This window comes from Cynara cardunculus (assembly GCF_001531365.2).
Source record: "Cynara cardunculus var. scolymus isolate 2C chromosome LG 1, CcrdV1, whole genome shotgun sequence".
NCBI lineage: Eukaryota > Viridiplantae > Streptophyta > Magnoliopsida > Asterales > Asteraceae > Cynara > Cynara cardunculus.
In genome coordinates this window covers 24,699,916-24,721,115 of record NC_037528.1, presented here as the reverse complement: position 1 = coordinate 24,721,115, position 21,200 = coordinate 24,699,916, and the positions used below count along the sequence as shown (strand labels likewise).

The window sequence follows — 21,200 nt, the reverse complement described above, 5'->3', positions numbered from 1 at the left end:
ATGAAATTTATTTTAATTAAAAATAAAATATATTCCGTTGGTGATTTTTCAAATAAAAAAATAGAAAATAATTTAATTAAATTACTAACGGATTAACTATAAAAAATTAACTAAATGCATAATTAATTAAAATTCGTCAGTAATTTAATAAAATTATTTTCTATTTTTTTAATTTAAAAAATCACCAACAGAATATATGTTATTGTTAATTAAAATAAATTTCATCAGTAATCATATTAAAAAAAAATTTAATTTGAAAAATCATATGCGGAATATATTTTATTTTTAATTAAAATAAATTTTATCAGTAATCCTTTTTTTTATGTAAGTACTTTTTTGGTATATTTGTTTCAGTTTATAGATGTAATTACTTTTTTGATTCAAAAAATGTTTAAAAACTTAATCTTTCAAAATATAAAAGTCTATTGACTTTTTTCAAACTTTTTTCATTATTTCACCACATTAACCAGTTGTATAGGTGTAACATCCAACTTTCTAAACTCTCTTAAATATAATGTTTAAAAAAGAATTATGTGTTAAGCTTTGAACACTCCTAAGATGGTTATTATGAAGTGTTAGAAATGATGAAAGTCGATAAAAAAAAAATTGAACCGTTTGAGTTTTATGAAAATACATTGCTAATTCGGTAAATTTGCAACTATACTCAAACAAGAGGGTTGTAATGGGAGTTTGGGCTTGAAATTTTAGAGTTATAGTTCTTAGAAGAATATGAGAGGATCTGAAAAGTTTCATGTCAAGCGGAGCTAAGAGAAGAAAAAGGGGCCATAAACGTCAACATCTAAGTTATGGATATGTAAAACGGATTTTTTTGATCTTTTCTAAAATATTTTTGTTGGAAGTTATAGATTATCGTACTACGAACGTGTAGGCGAAAATCTCCTCGAAAACGGAGGTTCGAACAAAAAGTTATGATTTTTTTAGCGTTTGATGGTCAAACGGGCCCCCAACCGGGTCAAACCCGGCTCAAATCGGGTGGTAGTGAAAAAAGACGGGATTTAAGGGGTTTTTTTTTATTACCATTTTCAGCTGAAGAAACTTCTACACCTACTAAATGTGCGATTTTCACACACTTGGGCTTAAATCTTTCAATTCTTGATGATTAATGTTAGATTCTTGAAGAATATGTGATAATTATCAAAGATATGTTTCTAATTTCAAGTTTATTCCATGTAGTTAGTGATAATCAAGAAGGTTAGGGTTTGCATTTGAAAGATTATAAAAAGATGATGATAGATTAAGGTTTTTTTGATGATAATTATAGTTTAATCATGAAAGAAACTTAGAATAATTGCATGCATTAATATGGAAGTCATGAGATTAAGCATTATTAGTGATGTTAATGATGATTAATGTGGGAAATCATGTTTATATGCTAAATAATGATAGAATTTCTGAAGTTTTGTCAAGAATAAGTAATATATGAGATGAAAACCAGAAAATGGTATTGAAATACAAGAGAATTGGACATTATAATGGATTATATGGGTGAATTGGTATTGAAAGAGTATGGTTACAACTCTGATTTTGAAAATTCGTAGAAAATTGAAGAAAAATCGTATGAATATGAGATCAATGTCCATGGAAAGATAATATAATGAACTACAATTCATATTTAGACATGAAAAATGTGAAAATTGAAGTTAAGATGGGTAAAAACTGAAACATGTACTGTGTTGTAAAGCTGAATTTTGACAGCTTTGAGCTGTTGTGTTGTAAATACATAATAAATCACAAAAAAAAATATAAAAATGTGAGGTTAGTTGCATTAGAAAGATATAAGAGAATACTTTATTTAGTATTTATAAATCATTGGCTAATTTTGAGTCTAAGTGTGGTAAAACATGGGATGAACAGAGGGCTATATAGGGGAATTGAAAGTAGGATAGTCAAGGTATAAAAGTGTATAACTTGAGATTGGTATATAGTTTGTTAATGATACTTGAAATGTTTACTCCATGGGATTTATATTAAGGCTATATAGAGCCTCTGAAGGTCTAATTCTATTCTAGGTTGGAATTGGATGTTACCGTGTTCGGTTGTTTACATTGAAGGACTGTGAGTTTATATCGAACTTATACTTATATATAGTATATGTATATGCTTTCTTACTGTAAATTAATTGATTTTGCATGCGTTATTGAGTATGGTGATTCCCCTGGCCTCGTATTGATATTTATTGTTCATTTAGTGTTGTCGGTCGAGTCCCGAACCGAGACTGTTTCTTTGGCCTCTTGGTAAATCATGATCTACGGGTATTACTTCGAGTGATATGTTGTAGCATGGTGTATGTCCACGTATCCCAAGGAGAGGGAGGTTGAGTGTGGCATATCGGTTGTCGTATTCACGTATCCCGATTGGTAAGGAGTCAGGTGTAAGTACTTTGCACGGGCCCTGTAGACGAAGAGGGGGTGTGGTGTACATGTATACTCTATTCTTGGCAGTGATGCTTCTGTTTTGATATGTTTGTTGTGCTTTAATTGATACCACTTTTGCGAATCATATGGCATGGTATGTTGACTGTTTGACTTGTAGTTAAACGATTCTTTCTGTTTTGTTTCGGTTAATATTTGTTTTTTACATCATATTTATACGCTTCGGTATAATCTCACTAAGCCTTGTCGCTGATCCCATTAGAATAAACATTTTTTTTTCCAGGAAGGACGATAACATACAAGGGTAAAGATAAGGCGGTGTAGATCTGTTAGAAGGATTCAAGATCCCGAAAGTCATTTTGGTACTTGTTATATATATATATTTCTTCATGTGTTGTATTTATGTAGTTATTAGATTCGGTTAGTTATATATTTTGTCCCGACTTTTGGTATTGAAATCGTTGGTTGTAAGTTTCGTTAAACTTTTTTGGTGAAAATCTATAACTTATATCTCGTATCTGTTTTAGAGATTATATTACGGAAAATGTTTTAGGTAAATAGTTTTCAAACTTAGTGTAACCGCGATGTTACAATAGTTTATAAGAATATATTTAACAAGTTTAGAAAGTTAAAGAAGTTATTTAACAGGTTTTGAAATGTCCAATAATTTATTTGTTCTAAAAAATTGTCCAAAGACTTAATTATTCCAAACACTAATTTCCATTGGGTTTTTTTAGACTTTTCCCATAATTAAAATATGAGGTTTAGAATGGATCTCACATATCTCATAAAAAAAATGAGTTCTCAAAAGATTAAGCCCCCACATACACATAATATATATCTATATTTATGTTTATATTTACATTTACGATTCACATTTATAGTTACATTTACATTTATATTTATACTTATACTTATATTTACATTTTATTTCTAAAAGAAATGGTTATAACCAACTTTCTAACCATATCCGTATGATCATTTCAATCTAAAGGTTTGGATGAGTTCTTCGATTCTTTTTTCTTTTTGAGGTTCTCTCTCAATCTCATCCTCATATTTAGGGGTAAAGATCAAGGGAAACTCTTGAAAAAAAATAAACAGAAAAACGATAAAAATAGATGAAAAAAAATGATCTTATTTTTTTGTGTAATTTATTTCGTTCAAATTTTTATTATATTTCGTCATTTTTCAATTTAAAAAAAGGTGTGTGCTATTTTATATATTTTTTTTGAAAGTGATTATAACCACATTTTTAACCATATTTATGGGATCATCTCAATCTAACGGTTTGGTCCGGTTCCTCGGGCTCTTTTTCAATGCTCTCTCCTAATCTGATCCCATATTTTAGAAAATGGTTTTTTTGTGGTTCTCCTATTCTTTATTTTTCAAGACTCTCCTTTGTTTTTTTCTCTAAATATAAAGATGTGATCATGAGGGAACCTTGGAAAAAAAAAAACCTCGAAAAACTTACCCAAACTTTTAAATTGAGATGATCCTACAGATATGGTTAAAAAGGTGGTTATAACTACTTTTTTAAAAATAAATTATAGATATAGATATAAATATAAATATAAATATAAATACAAATGTAAATATAAATGTAAATGTAAATATATATTATGTGTATGTGTGATTATATATGTAGTGTATATGTGTGGTTATATATAAATAAAAAAAATTAAAGAAAAAAAAAGGTAAAAAGACATACACTTGACGAAGTAATTTAATGGAGTCAGTGACCAGAATCCACTTTCCAAGCAAAATGTAAACCGTAGGGACGATAATTGTAGTTATTAAAGTTTAGAAACCACTTTCAAAGATTGATGTAAACCACATGGATGATAATTGTAGTTATTGAAGTTTAAGAACCCCTGAAGATTGATGTAAACCACAGGTAAACAAAATAGGCCAAAACTACTAATAAACTAAAAGCTACAGAATCTCATGCCTCTCAAAGAATAGTTAAAAGAATGTCATAATGATGGACCTCTAGAATGCCTTCTTTTCAAATTAACTAATAAAGATGATGACAATATTATTCACTTCAGGGTATTTTGGTCAATTACTTGTAGGGGCATGCTTACCATTCTAATCCACATCTTGTTTGTAAGGGTATTTTGGTCAATTGTTTAGCTCACTTTTAGGGTCGGGTCAAACTAGCATCGGGCAAACTCATGTCAAGAACAAATAATAGAAAAACGGTTACCGGAGAATTTCCTTACTGTTACGAAAAACAAAAAGTTCGATGACAAATTGACAAAATGATTGCCTTACACATGAACTCACTGATTTGTGGATTGAACCATGGATAGATGGATACACAACATCAGCAATATACATCTATCTTAAGCTGCTGCTGCTGCTTCTACTGATGATGATCATTATGACCCACATTCCGAAACTCTGTTTAAGCCATCAATGGATATACAAACCTGCATTGCATATACGCATACGCCATCAAGATACATAATTCGAAGTGAACAGGGTAAAAGTGCTATTTGAACGAGATGAGATGTTTTAGCAACTTGAACAAGAAGCCTATGGCCATCTTTTTATGTCACAATAAAGTTGCTTACAGAAAGCATGAATTGGGGATTTAGGAATGATGATGGTGTTCATAAAAGAAAAGCAGAACCTATGGTTTGAGCTATAGCTAAATGCTATCAAGCAATATGAAATCGCTGAAGAAACCTAACTTTTACATTTCAACCCACTTGGTCAAGCAAGCATGGAATGCTTCTACTTGATAGATTCAGTAGGGGTGTTTGCAGTATGGTCCGGGCGGTTTAAAAAATTTCCGCAACGTGCGCTGTGCGGTTTGGCATAAAGTGACCAAACCGATCAAACCATACCATAAAAATGCAGTCTGGTCTGTACACAACTTAGGCTAAATTGAACGTTAAATTATGTATTAAAATTGTTCAATTAAATCCGAATACAACTTAGAAATACAAGTAAAACTAGCAACCAAAATCAGCCCAGTAGCATTGGGGTTACTGCATCAAGCCCTAAACGTGAACACTGAACTCTAGAACTCAGAAGTCCAGAAACCAAAAACCCGACTTGTGAAGTCCGCGTGGCAGAGGCAATTGGTGAAGATACAAAAGAATGAAGTAAAATCAAGAAAGAAGCTTTGGGAATCCAATTTCAATTAGTTACTCCCTACGTTCCAAAATAAATATCCACAATGAAAAAGCCACAATTTTAGAAATGTGTAATTATGACAGTTTTTGATTAACTAAATGACAATTTTACCGTTAATAATAAAAAAATGAATTTCTCCACCTCATAAATAAAGAATAGAAGTGGAAAGTATGCCACTCACTTTTGGAAATGGACACCTATTTCAGGACAAAAGTAAATAGGAATATGGACACCAAGGAGAGTATACTCAAACAGATAAAGGCTTGCAAAGTAAAGTTCTGGATTAATAGGTGTAAGCCATGGGAGAGAATGGGAAGAAAAGCTGTGTTAGAAAGGTGGGTGAGGCCAAGCTGATCAAGTGAGCACAGCTCGAGATTTTACAAGGTGGACAAGAGGAATCCACGAATGGAGAAGTACTTGTCCTAGATTCCTTTGCATGAAGACAAGTTTTGGGAATTTGAATGCTTCACGTAAAATTTTGCAATTTGTTTTACAGCATTTACCTCTCCATCCTCGAGGAGTTTGTGGATCATGATTTAGCGGTTGTTTGTTTGGGGCTCTTAATGATGCCATAAGAGCTAATCTCTTATTTGGTCAAAGGGAGATCTTGTTTGGCTACAGAAAAGACTAACATTCTGAATCACTCACAAAACGCTCCAAACAATTGTTCATGTAAGGGTCTCAACAAATCATTCAACGACCCTTTTTCCAAGACCACCATTCAATCCTTTGAACGCCTAGAGGGTTGTTTGATAGTTGTTGAATGATTTGGTGCAGAATACTTAAGTGATCCATATAGTTAAGAGACTTCGTATAATTTATTGTTGGATGAAAAAGAAACAAATTCTCCCAAAACAAACACATATCATATCGATCACATATGTTCAAACATGAAAACAAACACATTATGTCAAACGATCGTAACAAACACATATGTTCAAACCCCAAGACAAAGACAAATCCTCCCAAATACCAAGTGTAATCCAAACTCAATAGCTGTAGTACTCCATACTTACAAGTCGTAAGTCTAATCCAACCCTCATAGCTCTCCGGCTCTAAACACATCCACATTTTCCTATAGTTGGCATTTTCAGCCAAGACAAATGTCGTTATGTCATACAATCGGTGTTGTGCTCTCATCCATGTTCCTTCAAGCAAGTATCAACATTATCGTCACGTTGTGATCCTCCTCCATGTTTTATGTTTTCCATCACTACATTCTTAACCTTAAAAATAGCTTCTTAAACTTGAAACTTTTTTTACTTGCTTGCTTAGCTTTACGTTTTTTGCGTTGGTTGGAGGACGAGAAAAACACTCTTGCGTTGAAGTTAGGACCTCAGTTTCGTGTGTGTCATACATAACTTCAACAAATTCATTCAAGTTGAGATTAGAAAGTGTCAAAAGAATCATGAATAATGGAATGTGATCCAACACACTCAATTCCTGTAGTGCAACCACGTCAAAATAGTTGGACACGAAGTTCAGGTAAAAGCAGTCCCATACTCCTCAAGCGACATTAATTTCCATCTTTCATTCTTCTTCAAATAGATTAAAAGTGTTCGCTGATGGATCATAAACATTGTCTATTTTGTTTTTTAATTTCATCCATGCTGCATATTTTCCTTTGAGGTAATCATAGTCATATTTCATCTGTCGTTGGTCAGCGATAAAAGTATGTTGATGTTTAAGTCTTCTCCAACACTCTTCTTGATCATTTGGCTTAAGAATACTACATTCTCTTCCATTTTGAATGATGTCATCTACACAAACTTCAAGAAATGTTTGGACTACACACTCTTTTTTCCAAGTAATTCTACGTTTCTTTTGTTGTGCAAATTCACCAACAAAGTCCATATCTAGTTGAAACAAATTCATACCAAAGATGACAACTAGGTGGTCAAAACAAAAACAAACCATCTTGCGTTACCTAAAAAAGATCAGCACCAAAACTAGGATGTGAAATCCTTAATTGTTTCTACAAACATTTGCTAAAAGTAGATTTTATATCAACATCAATAGACTATGAACAACAAATAGAAAGAAACCAACAAAATGATGTAAAATACTTATTTTAGTTCTAATGTGTTCTAGTTTCTAATCATCAATAGACTATTAACACTTTCTCAAACAATTATGACGAGGAATATAGCATATCTATACTTATAATAAATAAGTAACTTGGATGACACGTGTCATCTTCTGGTGAGTCGGTTTTCTTGTTTCCCGCCTAAACACATATCTAGACACAATTTACATTAGTGGTTGAATTAGACTCATTTGAACGTATCTAGACACAATTTACATCAACAATTCAATTATACCCATTTGATTGACATGTGTCCTCTTATTCAATCAATCCCACTAATTTAGGATGCAATTAATTTTATTCTTGAGTTAATTAGTTCATGTGGTAACTGATTCCTGGAAAAAAAATGGTCTTTACTTCTAAGTTTAAATTCAATTTACTGATATAGTTTCATTTCTAAATTCAATTTTATTCTAGGGTTAACTTCATTTTATTCTAAATTCGATTACTGAAAAGTTTTACTTTAAAGTTATTTCAAGAGAACAAGTCTGAAGTCATTATTCAGGGTTAGCTCACCCGAACTCTGAAGTATACTTTTTCAGACATAGCTCACCCGAACTCTGGAGTCTGAACTCTGAAGTCTTCTTTTTCAGACTTAGAAGTCTAAACTAAACCCTCATGTCTTTTTCTTAGACTTAGAAAAAGAAGTCTGAAATCTTCTTTTTCAGACTTAGAAGTCTGAACTCTGAAGTCTTCTACAATTCTGAAGAGTACAAGTCTGACAATTCATTCTTCAGAGTTAGCTCACCTGAATTCTAAAGTCTTCTTTTTCAGACTTAGCTAACACAAGTTGTGAAGTCTAAACTCTGAAGTCTTTATTTTCAGACTTAGAAGTCTGAACTCTGATTTAATAGGATTAATTTTATACTTCAGAGTTATTTCAAAAGTACAGTCTGAAGAGTCATTCTTCAGAGTTTTATTTCAGAGTTATTTCCAGAGTACAAGTCTGAAGAGTCATTCTTCATTGATAGCTCACCCGTTCTCTGTAGTCTTCTTTTCTAGACGGAGCACCATGCAGAGCCTCTGCATAGTGCATGCAGAGCTTCAGGCTTGCCTATAAAGAGCTCTGAAGTCTGAAAAGTTTTACTTTAAAATAATTTCAAGAGTACAAGTCTTGTAATAAACTTATCTAAACTTTGAAGATAAGTCTTTAAGACTTAGACTTAGTCTTGTAAGCTAAAGCCCCTCTAGTTGGTCTGGCTTCTGGATGGCTTTGCTTCTGGTTGTTTATTTGAACCTTGGAAAAATATCTCAATCCATCATAAAGGAACCAAAGGCGCTCTGGTTGATCTTCATGTTTAACCAAAGGGTCTCTGGTTGTAATTGGAACTCAAATTCTTTAAGTATTCAACATTTTTTGACTCAGGGGCTCTAAATAGACGAACTAGAGGCTCTGGTTGACCAGAGGGCCTCTGGTTGGCCTTGCTTTTGGGTTGGCCTTACTATTGGTTGGTGAGCCCACATGGGCTCTGGTCCTTAAGAACCAAAGGAGCTCTGGTTGGTCTTGCTCTGTATGATGCAAACTTTACCATGGGGTCTTTTTCAAAGAGATTGGGTATTTGGATAACTCTGAACTCAAGGTCTTCGGACTTCGTCTTCAGATTTGACACAGGCGCTCTTCTAAGTTTAAATTCAATTAACTGATATAATTTCATTTCTAAATTCAATTTTATTCTAGGATTAACTTCATTTTAACTAATTATTGATATAGTTTCATTTCTAAATTCAAGTCTGAAAAGTCATTTTCAGTGTTATTCTTCAAAGTTATTTCAATAGTACAAGTCTGAAGTCATTCTTCAGAGTTTTACTTCAAAGTTTTACTTCCGAGTTATTTCAAGAGTACAAGTCTGAAGCCATTCTTCAGAGATTTACTTCAAAGTTTTATTACCGAGTTATTTCAAGAGTACAAGTCTGAAGTCATTTTTCAAAGTTATACTTCAGAGTTATTTCAAGAGTACAAGTCTGAAGAGTCATTCTAAAGAGTTAGTTCACCCGAACTTTGAACTCTGTTTTTTCATACTTAACTCACCCGAACTCTGGAGTCTGAACTCGGAAGTCTTCTTTTTCAGACTTAGAAGTCTGAACTCCGAAGTCGTTTTTTTAGATTTAGAAAAAGAAGTATGAAGTCTTCTTTTTCAAACTTAGAAGTTTGAACTCTGAAGTCTTCCACAAGTCTGAAGAGTCATTCTTCAGAGTTAGCTCACCCGAATTCTGAAGTCTTCTTTTTTAGACTTAGCTCACTCGAACTGTGAAGTCTAAACTCTGAAGTCTTTTTTTTTAGACTTAGAAGTCTGAACTCTGATTTAATGGGATTGATTTTATACTTCAGAGTTATTTCAAGAGTACAAGTCTGAAGAGTCATTCTTCAAAGTTTTATTTCAGAGTTATTTCTAGAGTACAAGTCTGAAGAGTCATTCTTCAGAGTTAGCTCACCCGTTCTCTGTAATCTTCTTTTCTAGACGGAGCACCATGCAGAGCCTCTGCATAGTGCATGCAGAGCTTCTGGCTTGCCTATACAGAGCTCTGAAGTCTGAAAAGTTTTACTTCAGCGTAATTTCAAGAGTACAAGTCTTGCAATAAACTTATCTAGACTTTGAAGATAAGTTTTTAAGACTTAGACTTAGTCTTGTAAGCTAGAGCCTCTGGTTGGTCAGGCTTTTGGATGGCTTTGCTTCTAGTTGTTTATTTGAACCTTGGAAAAATATCCCAATCCATCATAAAGGACCAAAGGGGCTCTAGTTGATCTTCATGTTTAACCAGAGGGTCTCTGGTTGTAATTGGAACTCAAATTCTTTAAGTATTCACCATTTTTTTGACCCAGAGGCTCTAAATAGACAAACTAGAGGCTCTGGTTGACCAGAGGACCTTTAGTTGGCCTTGCTTTTGGTTGGTGAGTCCACATGGGCTCTGGTCCTTAAGAACCAAAGGAGCTCTGGTTGGTCTTGCTCTGTATGATGCAAACTTTACCATGGGGTCTTTTTCAAAGATATTGAGTATTTGGATAACTCTGAACTCAAGGTCTTTAGACTTCGTCTTCAGATTTGACACAGATGCTCTTCTAAGTTTAAATTCAATTTACTGATATAGTTTCATTTCTTAAATTCAATTTTATTCTAGGGTTAACTTCATTTAAATAATTATTGATATAGTTTCGCTTCTAAATTCAAGTCTGAAGAGTCATTCTTCAAAGTTATACTTCAGAGTATCCGGCTGCATGTAAATCATGGTGCAATTGATAATCCAACTTTGAATCGATGATGTCCCAAATCTCCCTATAAAAAGGCTCATCATCATTCAGATTCTTTGCAATGTTTTCCTTTGCTTCATCCATTGCCCCATAAATGAATCCCATAGCGGGAGTCTCACCGCCAACTATCCATAGAACATACACAAGGGGATTTGTGGTTCTAATAGAATAAACCACACTAGGCCAAAAAATTATCTCGTCCATAACAATCTTTTTGACGGCCTTTCCTTCAGAATTTTTTGCCTATGCACAGTTTGTCCACTCATTTGAAATAAACATTGCTTGTAGTTGTTGCTTCAAATTAAACATACTCTCCAAGGTCAAAAAGACCGTGGCAAATCGGGTGGCTACAGGTTGAACGAAATATTTTATTTGCAAACTTCCTTGCTAAGCTCAATACCCATTGATGATTGTGTGAAATTGGTAACTCGTTTTGCTTTGAGCAAAGCATTTTTAAATTGAGGCAATTCCCTGATTTTCTCAAGCATCAAATCGATGCAATGAGCATGTGATAACCAGGTTATGGTTATACATTTGAGGTATTTATTATGAGTATGTGATTAATTGTTATAATCCATGATGTGGGTATATGCATATCTATGTGAAAATGTGCATCATGTATATGCATGCATGGAATGTTGATGTGAGTATGTGCATATTTTATATGCATGCCTGCATGGGTTTGTATATATATATATATATATATGTGTGTGTGTGTGTGTGTATGTGTATATATGTATATACATGCATGAACTGGTGAGGGGTAAATATGCATGTATATGTGAGGTGCATATGTGCATTGTGTGAAGAAGGGAAAAGAATTTTATATTCTTTAACCGCTTGTTTAGGAAAGTATAAAAAGAGAAGGGTTTTTGAAGAAGAACCTTTCCTGCCATTTTTGGAAAGCTTCAAAAGAGTGAAAGGAAGTTTCTGTGTGAATCCTTGCTAAAAGTAGAAGCTGATTTGTGGGATCAAAGTTGAAGCTATTCTAATTGTTGTTTTCATCCTCAAATTTTATTATCTGCTTAAAGGTGAGTTTTTACAAACAACCTTTGAATTTGATTATGGATATTGGTTTTTCATGATTTTAATCTGCTCGTGTATGTATATTGTATATATGTTCTTGCTTAATTGCATGGTCCGATAAGGGCTTGTTATCGGACACTGTGTTGTCCAATGAGAGTCCCTTATCGGTCATGCCTTGACCGATGAGGGAGTTGGGTATTTTATGCATCGTCCGGTGAGGACTTACCGGACGAAGTGTTGTCCGGTGAAGGCCTTTATCGGACAAGAGTCGTCCGGATTGGGCCTTTTATTGCCCAGGTGTTGAACGGTTTAATGTTTGGGGTTTTAAAGTGTTGACCAGATTGGGGTTATCGTCCAACGTCTTGTCCGATGAGGATGCTCATCGGACAAAACGTTGTCCGGGTTAAATTTTGATGTTTTAAAGTGTTTAACGGTGAGGTTGTTATCGGACACAGTGTTGACCTGTGAGGTTGTTACCGAACATATTGTTGACCGGTGAGTATGTTTATATTTTCCAAGTGTTGTCCGAATAGTGTTGTCCGATGAGAGGTTATCGGCCATAGAGTTGGTCGATTAGGGGCAGTCATCGCCCGGAGCTTGTCCGATGAAGATTGTTGTTTTCCAAAATATTGATTAACAGTTTCAAAACTATTTTGAGTTGTGAAGGGTAACCTGTATCTTTCAAATGTTGATTTTAAATTGAGGAAAGGTACTGTTGTTTTCTTTCAAACTGTTGACATGAGAAAATTGTTTCTAAAAGAAATATTGAGATGAGAATGAAAAGTGGATTTAAGAACTGTGAGAGTTCTTGAGATAAAGTTTCTGATATGAAACTGTTTTGAAGCCATTATTTGGCTAAAACTACAGATTTATCTGTAGATTTAATGAGGAGACAAGGGTGACATATCAAGAAGAGGTGTATCATGGGATAAGGGTGGCATATCAAGGAAAGGTGTACATTTGGATAAGGGTGGCATTTGTGTGTATTACTGTTATAGCTTTGTGTTACATCCGTAAGATGCGATAATTCTGAGTCAACATTTCTTTGTAACATGAAGACTTGGAAATATTGCTCTTATTGAAATGATAACAACGATGTTATTGAGAAGGGGAAAAGGCTTATAGCCAGAGGCATTAATTGCTCATGTTTCAAATGATTTTGTGATATCAGATATCCTATTTTGATTATCCAAAAGAGTAGAGATTTGAAATAAAACCCAGAGGGTCTTTGGTTATTATTTAATTCAGTTTTCATTTGAGCTTAAAACTGTTTTTATCTTAAAAGCTTTTGATAATAACCAAGAACTCTAGTGATTGGTATTTCTTGGTATGATTTGGAGGTTGAGATTGTTAGCTCTAGTCTGATGAGACTTGAGATTGTAAGCTCTAGTCTGATGAACTATTACATATCATATCACCAAGAAACTATCGTGATCACAGCATATGTATCCAGTATGCATAAAAAGTAAAAACAGTGTATTTTTTTAGTGTTTATGCGTAAAAAATACAAAAACAAAACAATCTTTACAGTTTACACATTACAGAACATGCAGCAAACAAAAAGAAGGTTTAGAAAACTTACCGGTTATGAATGAATCATAGAAGCAATAGATGGAATTGGCTGGAAGTTGGATACTTGGTGCAAACCAGAACCAGAAATAGATGGAATCTTGGTGCAAACCAGAAATCGATGGACTCTTGGTAAACCAGAAATCGATGGACTCTTGGTAAACCAGAAATCGATGACTCTTGGTAAACCAGAAATCGATGGACTCTTGGTAAACCAGAAATCGATGACTCTTGGTAAACCAGAAATCGATGGACTCTTGGTGAAGTCGATGTTTGGTATTGAATCCGTTCATCAATTTATAGGCAGAAGGAATCAATTAGGCTCGATTAGGAAAGCTGAAGATATCGTTTATTAAGGAGAAGATAAAGAATTCGGTTAATAATATAGAAAAAAGAGGAAGAAGATATCGCTTATTGAGGTAGAAAATATCGATGGTTCAGTTTCCTAATGATATTGGGTTTTTTTAAGTTTTAATCATATCCTTAAATTAAAAATAGAAAAATATACAAAACTTGATACACGGATGCCTCACCACCGCCTCACCTATCAAGGCGTACGTTCAGCTTCCACTTACAGGGGCTTACGAGTTGGAACAATTTTTGCCCGTTTCGCCCTGAGGCATGCCTCTGGCGTTTTTTAACATCATGGTTAAACTAAAACATTTTTAAGTGTTATAATCTGTATTTTTTTCTCAATAAAGAGAGCAATAGGTGGGTTGGATGGAACTCTTGTACATGCAGTCTTGTCCATCTATCAACAAGCTTGTTATAGAGGTAGAGGACCGTTTTAGGAATTTGTGATTTTAATATGTTATTCATGTATGTTTGGGCAAGAGGGCGTAATACATGATGCTAAATTGTTAAGAGAAGTTGCATTTAAACCAACGTCTAGCTCTTTGTTTCCTCCATGATCAGTTATGGATTACGACAATGACCCCATCTTTATTGTCGAAGGACAAGAAAAAATTTAGGGAGGCGAGGAAGAAGACATGAATGGAACGCCTTGGAGTTCTCAAGACAATGAATACATGGCTAATTTACGTGAACAAATTGTAAATTAGTTAGTATTAGATGATTCAAATTAAGAAGTATTCAGAAACTATTAGATTGTTATGTTTTTGCTTAATCTAGAACTTGAACACGTAATGTTGTGTTTGTTTCAAGGGAAAAGTCCAGAAGAACCAAATAAACATCCCCATTTTGAATGATTAAATTCGTGAACTTTTTTTTGAATAAATAAGACAATGAACTTTCTCATTTTGAATAATCAAGTCCTAAAACCTTTTTTTGAATAAATAAACCATCGAACTTCTACAAATTGGTTACACATCATTTTAATCCAAAAAAACTCCTTATAAACGGCTAGGAAGGTTTTAAAGTGAAAAAAACCTAAATCAGTTTTACCATTCCCAAATCCTATGCCATTCAAACCCTCGCAGCCAACACCATCGCTCCCCCGCAGCCCCACCATCGTCCACTCTCTATCACCGCCGTTGGCCCCTACCGACAATCTCCCTCTTTTTGAACTTTTTTTGTTTTCCGATTCTCCCACTTTTTTGATATGTCTATATATATTCCATTAAATTGTTGGAAAAGCGGGAGAACCAAAAGACAAAAAAAAACTGATCAAAAGGAGAGAAATTGACGGCCGAGGCAACAACGGCGATGGCAGGTGATGGAGAGCAAACGACTATAGGGCAATAGAGAGTGGCGCGAGGAGCGAATATGTGATGTCGTGGGAAGCAAGGGGTTTGAATTGGGGTAGGGTTTGGAAATGGTAAAATTGATTTACATTTTTTTTACTTTAAAACCTTTGTAGCCGGTTACAAGTAGGTTTTTGAGTTAAAACTTAAAAGGATGTAAACCAATTTCTAAATGTTCATTAGTTTATTTATTCAAAAAAAAGGACTTAATCATTCAAAATGAGAAAGTTCAATGGCTTATTTGTTCAAAAAAAAGTTTAGGGACTTGATCATTCAAAAGGGGCAAGTTCATTTGGTTTTTCTGAACTTTTCCCTTGTTTGAACAAATATTACATGTTATTTTGAATGAATAATTTGCAGTGTCGTATACGGTAATTTATATTTTTTGTAATTAATAATTATAAAGTTATATATGCAAGATAATTGTTTATTTCAGAATATTACCAAACAATTATATTTCATTCAGCACTAAATCATATAAAGGGTTAAGGTGGTAATTTCTGTCATTTAAATTGTCCATTCAGAACACTTACCAAACAGTCACTTTTCAATCAGTACTAAATTATACAGAGCCTCTTAATCATGCTTAATCATTTTGCAACAAATCATCCAGCAAGTGCCAAACAGCCCTTAATACACCTCACAATCAAATAAATGAGACCCAAAAACCACATCTTTGCTCACCTCATATAAGGCAGCATGAAAATGTGGAAAAGTTAAGCAACCTAAAGCAATGAAACCTTGTCTTTAACTCAAGATCATGTTTCTTTTGCAAGTGTACAGATGGTACAGAGTAGTACAAAGGCAGCTACCACCCTACTAGTGACAATGTAATTCTATTGCCAAGATGTTTTAAAGATTCCATTGCATATATATTTGTTTTATTGTTTATTTTATTTCACATATTACTGTTTCCTACTTGCCGAAGTCATTGTGTTGGGAAATGTAGTGTAAACTTACATGATTGCAGCTGCAGCCTATTCCCTTGATGGTTCAGTTGAAACATCAAAACCAGGAGGGATGAAGACAACATCATCCCATACAGTCGTAGAATCATCCTGCAAAGTTAATTTAATGTGAAACATTTATACAGCATAGAAAGCACAGAACACCTAAGAAAATCTTTGAGACCAAAGTTTACGGCCATCAAATGTAGAGATTGAAGAGCAATGATAACATTAGGTAGTCACTCATGCTTCATCTTTATCTCATCAACTGCCAACAGCCAACTTTCCAGTGCTACCTTGTGAAGTTCCAATTTTTTGATTTGACAGCCCTAAACTTAAGTCATGAAATTTGGGGTAACAAGTCAACTGCTTAGCATCATAACCCTCTATCTTGGAATTGTTAGAAGTGCTTTTTTATTTTACTTAACATGAGTAGAGATACACAAGGCACAAGAAAATTGCAATAGATAGAAATTCCTAACCTTCATTCCATGTATTATATCCTCAAGAACAGCCACCTGCAGAAGAAATTAAAAGGTGGTTTAAAAAAGTGAGCTAATCCAAGAATGGGAGATCAAAGCAGTTACTGTTAAATATGGAGCCTAATTTGGATTGTAAACCAGTCTAAAGCCCCATGCCCAATATTATGTTCAATTGATTACTATTTTGTGTGATTATAGATCCTAATAGTTAAAACCATACCTCAAGATCATCCACCCTAAGGGCAGGATTCAAACGCCTTTGCTGACCAGAAGCTTTTATTAGAGACTTTTCCAGGTCCTCCTACATGGTACACGAGAAGAAGACAGAATGAATGTGGATAATTTTCAAACTATTATAACAAAGCAGAGGATTAAGACAGTTCTGCTAACCTTTCTGAAAAAAGCAGGACGGTATCTATTGTTTTCGCTCCTCAGTACCAAGCTCCTTGACTGCATGCACATAATGTCTTACTATTGAATCAAAAGCATATCCCTACATCTACACTTAAAGAAATACCCGCATTGCTCGGCAATAGACAAACGTCTATAGTTGAAAACATATCATTGGAGCTCAATCAACATGTCAATATGTCTATTATAAGTTTCTCTCAGTCCAATCAATCAATTGGAAATATGTGGCATATAACAGCATATTGTATGTAAGACTGCATATTCTTTGTGTGTTTTATAGTGATGAATGGTAATGCCTTTTTGTTCAGATGTAACTTGAAGTTGTTTATATTACCATATAAATATATTTCTGTCTCAGAAGTATGAGAGATCAACGATGGGTAGAAATGAAGTTAATACAAAGAAAAAATATTTAACCTGGAAAACAGGAACACCAGAGAAGTTGTCATCCGATACACCAGCCCTGCGTCTTGCCTAGAGAGAAGAACATGAAGTATCACTTACAACTTTGAACATGCCAAACAAGATGAGAAACTATTCAGGCAATTTATGTTAGAAGAGGTTGTCTGCAACCTTCCACAGCATGTAGAAGTTCTATTTTAACTAAAGATTTTAGAAAATGGAAGCACATGATTAGTCAAATCTTTAATCAAGTGAATTATCAACTATTCATTTCAAGGTTTCAACTCTGTTCAGTAATATGTTTTTTTTTTCTTTTTAAGAAATGATCATATTCATTTCAAAATATACTACAAACACGGAGGGCAATTGACATGGTGATCAAGTATATTAGAACATATACACCCATTATGCATACAAGTGGTTCATATTTATATAACACCAAATGAGAAAGTAAGCTTAAGGTTAGTAACAATAAAGACATATACTTCTATGTTTTTATGTTTTGAGATCTTGAAGGTTGCAACTTGTCGTCTTTGGATGTTCAACTGGTGTGTTGGGATTCATTTTGTTGTATGTTCTCTTTCCTAATAGCATAATCTTGTGTAATTACAAGCCTCAATTCTATATATGTATTTGTTACATTTTATCATCACAATTGGTAAAAACAAGAAAAACAAAAGGAACCAAAAATGGTACTGAGCTAATCAACTTTTGATCTGAATCAGGTGGGGCCTTGGAGAGGTAGGATGTTGGCAGACCTGCCTTCTACCCCCGAGAGTAGAGTGGTTGTTTCGTGAAGATCCTGACTTGCAAAAACTGAGTGTGAAAAAGAAGGTTTGCTAAAAGAGTCCTGAATACTTCGGGAAAAAAAAAGACGTGGGAAAAGGAAAGAAGATTAAGACAATAGACGAAAACTGAAAAGAAAACTAAGCTAGAAAAAAGTGTGCCACAAAATATAATCATAAGTAGGTACAAAAGAACATAACGAAGGTAAGGCAATAAGGCATCCTCTGGTGTATATTAGGATTCTGGTAGCCTATCTCCCAGCTCACCACCCTACACCCCCCACCCTATACCACTCCAGCACCCTTCCTCCCGATTAGACTAGCTACAAGTCTCTACCCCTAGTCTGTTTTGCTTCTCCAAGAACTCGTATCAGAGGTCATATCCTCGGAAATGCTTAAGGCTCCCATGTCTATCCTTAGTTTCTCTCCAACCACCCCTATCAGGGTTCTAGTAGACAAAGAACCTAAACTGAAAGACGGTCAAAGATATTACTTCTGAAAAAGCACAAGATCGAATTACTTCATAACACTAAAAATACAATAATAATAATAATAATAATATATTTGCTTGCACTCCAAAATGGCATCTACCAATTAACTCAATAAAACATAAATAAGATATACATATATACAGGTGAATCACAATATAGCATCAGTGCTAATTGGAAGTCGAAACAGAACCCATAAACCACAAAGAGTATGCAAAAATTTCAAACCCTTTGTCTATATGTAAAATAACTCACCTCAATTGCATTCTTTATCTGTGACAACTCTGGAATAAACCTAAAGGAAACCCCATTAACTTTAAGCTGGAAAACCTGCCAGAACAATCACAAGTTTAGGTCAAACCAAATCTGCCAAATTAGTCATCACTACATAAATATAAAAACATACACCCTAGAGTGTCACAATAAGCATAGTTGCACAATAAGTGTGCATTGCAAATTGCAATGTCCTTATCCTTGGATATCAGTCTGCATGTATCCTTATTATACACCAACCGCTGAATGGAGGGAGTAATTGCATATACATAACCCGATCATTCTAAAATATAGCGTGCCTTCTTTCAAAATGCTCCTGTTAGAATATTGATATCCTATTAAATGGCCTTGACTATTTAGTTATCAAATTTGTGTATTACCTAATCAATCAATTTAAGACCCTGCTTATGTGTAATTTCTATATGGACCCTAGAGGGGTTATCATCTTGATGGACAATATTCCATGATATCCTACAATAGGGTTGGTCCCCACTTCCACTGTCATTTTTAAGACCACCATATTTTTTAAGGTTTATTCTATCTAGGTTCTCAAAGGAAAATAAGATAAGATCCATTTAAGTTCATTTGCTATTCAAGATATTCTTAAGGATGGTTTCAATATCATCAAGCAAGTGACTACGTGAATACTTCATTTGATTATCATCATAAGGAACTGACTATGAGTCGTGGTGTTGATCATCACTTACAAGCTTAACAACTCCCTTTCAAATAAAATATCAGCATTTCAGCAGTTTGGGGCACAAATTATTGCTTTCCAACCATAAGGTGGTGTCCGATTGGTTTGAGCTTGGGCTCCAAAGGTCAAAAGTGCCTGGAGGTCGCACGTTCGAATCCAAGGAGGAATAAAAATCCCCTTGTGACCACGAAGGTTCAAATGCGTTGACTCCAGGCTAACCGCAAAGCGGGTGGTCGCCCTAGGATTAGTTGGCTCACATAGCGGGTTGGATATAAAAAAAAAACTATTGCTTTCCAAATTCAAATTTCATATGCTTATAGTTACTGAGCTAACAAAAATAATCACAATATTTGTATCATCAATAGAAAGTGGTTGGGGAATTTTCGTTTGAAAATACAGAAAGCATTTCAAATAGAAGATGAAAAATCAAAGAGTTTGGCCTCCATAATCGAAAGGCGTTGTCTTCTTTGGAACCAGGGGAAGCTACAAATTTGTAGAATTCGCTAAGTTCATTTGAATTGAGACTGTTAACGTTTAAGATGCACGATTCAAATTCCTAGTAGGTGGAGAACAATTTTCGAAATTACCATGCCGAGAGCGATGGGGACTACTTTCGAGCCAGGGCGCATTCTAGGATCTATGGCTTTCATTTGTCCAAGAAGTGTCTTGGCATCTTCTTCCTTGAAACACAACAACCCTAGTGACTTTCCAGTATTTTGACCCGAAACCACAACAAATTCCTCCGAAGAATTGCTAAGAGCGTATACGGGCACGCCCGCCAACCTCTTTTCGATATCCTCATCCGACAAGCCGACACCAGTACCGGTAGCAACAGTCTTATCGACCGCAATTCGAGCCCATAAAGGGTTTTTGGCAAAAGATAAAGAACGACTCGATTGTCTAGCATTATTTCCATTCTCAGTCAGGGTAAATTCGAAATTAAATTTGCCAGAATCAGGTTTGGGGTTAACGAAGGGGGGGCTAAAGAACTTGTATTGATTGAGATGTTGGAAAAATGAAGAACATTGGTTTTGGAGTTTATTAACAGCTTGCTGCAAGTTGAATTGAGGCGCCTTTGGTGGCGTTGCCGGCGAGGAAGATGACGAATGAGCGGAACTGCGAATATCCATTTGTTCTGCCGGTGGTTTCCAACGAAGAAGAACGTGGGGTTTGGGGTTTGGGGTTTTGGGTTTTGAAGGTTTTTGAAAATTGTCATAGAGATAAAAAGAAGATGCAATATATTTTCTAGAGTGAAAATTACATGTTTGGTCCCTGTGTGGATTATATTTTTATTGGATTAGGCCTTCAAATTAAAATAATTATGAATTTGGGACATGTGGTTTGCATTTTTGTGCTCCTTGAAGCCTCTCCCTAATTTTGTTAGAATGAGAGACAGTTTTAGGGGATGTTTACCAAGTTTTGTGGGTGTTCACTAGAATAAGATGCTTGATTAAAATGAAAGCTTTGATCTAAGTAAGTGTGGACGAAAAATTGGTGTTTATAAAATGATTTGTATTAAGCGTCAATAGAGTTAAAAAAAAACAAGT

General features: G+C 34.5%; 1 protein-coding gene across 1 annotated transcript; it reads right to left on the bottom strand.

Moving 5' to 3' along the window:
- Positions 1 to 4,599: 4,599 nt before the first annotated feature.
- LOC112519604 (protein TIC 22-like, chloroplastic) lies at positions 4,600 to 20,841 on the bottom strand. The gene is made up of 8 exons (XM_025127811.1): positions 20,241 to 20,841; positions 18,939 to 19,013; positions 17,426 to 17,482; positions 16,988 to 17,047; positions 16,818 to 16,898; positions 16,598 to 16,633; positions 16,129 to 16,226; positions 4,600 to 4,825 (listed from the first exon to the last, which is right to left on the bottom strand). Exons 1-7 carry the CDS (start codon positions 20,781 to 20,783, stop codon positions 16,146 to 16,148), a joined length of 933 nt encoding a protein of 310 aa, XP_024983579.1. The 5' UTR covers positions 20,784 to 20,841; the 3' UTR covers positions 4,600 to 4,825; positions 16,129 to 16,145.
- Between the last annotated feature and the right edge of the window lie 359 nt (positions 20,842 to 21,200).

Coding starts and splice junctions, on each gene's coding strand:
- LOC112519604 (XM_025127811.1), bottom strand. CDS start 20,783: ATGGATATTCGCAGTTCCGCTCATTCGTCATCTTCCTCGCCGGCAACG. Junction 19,014..20,240: donor TCCCCATCGCTCTCGGCATG/GTAATTTCGAAA, acceptor TTGTTCTGGCAG/GTTTTCCAGCTTAAAGTTAA. Junction 17,048..17,425: donor CTGGTGTTCCTGTTTTCCAG/GTTAAATATTTT, acceptor ATGTGCATGCAG/TCAAGGAGCTTGGTACTGAG.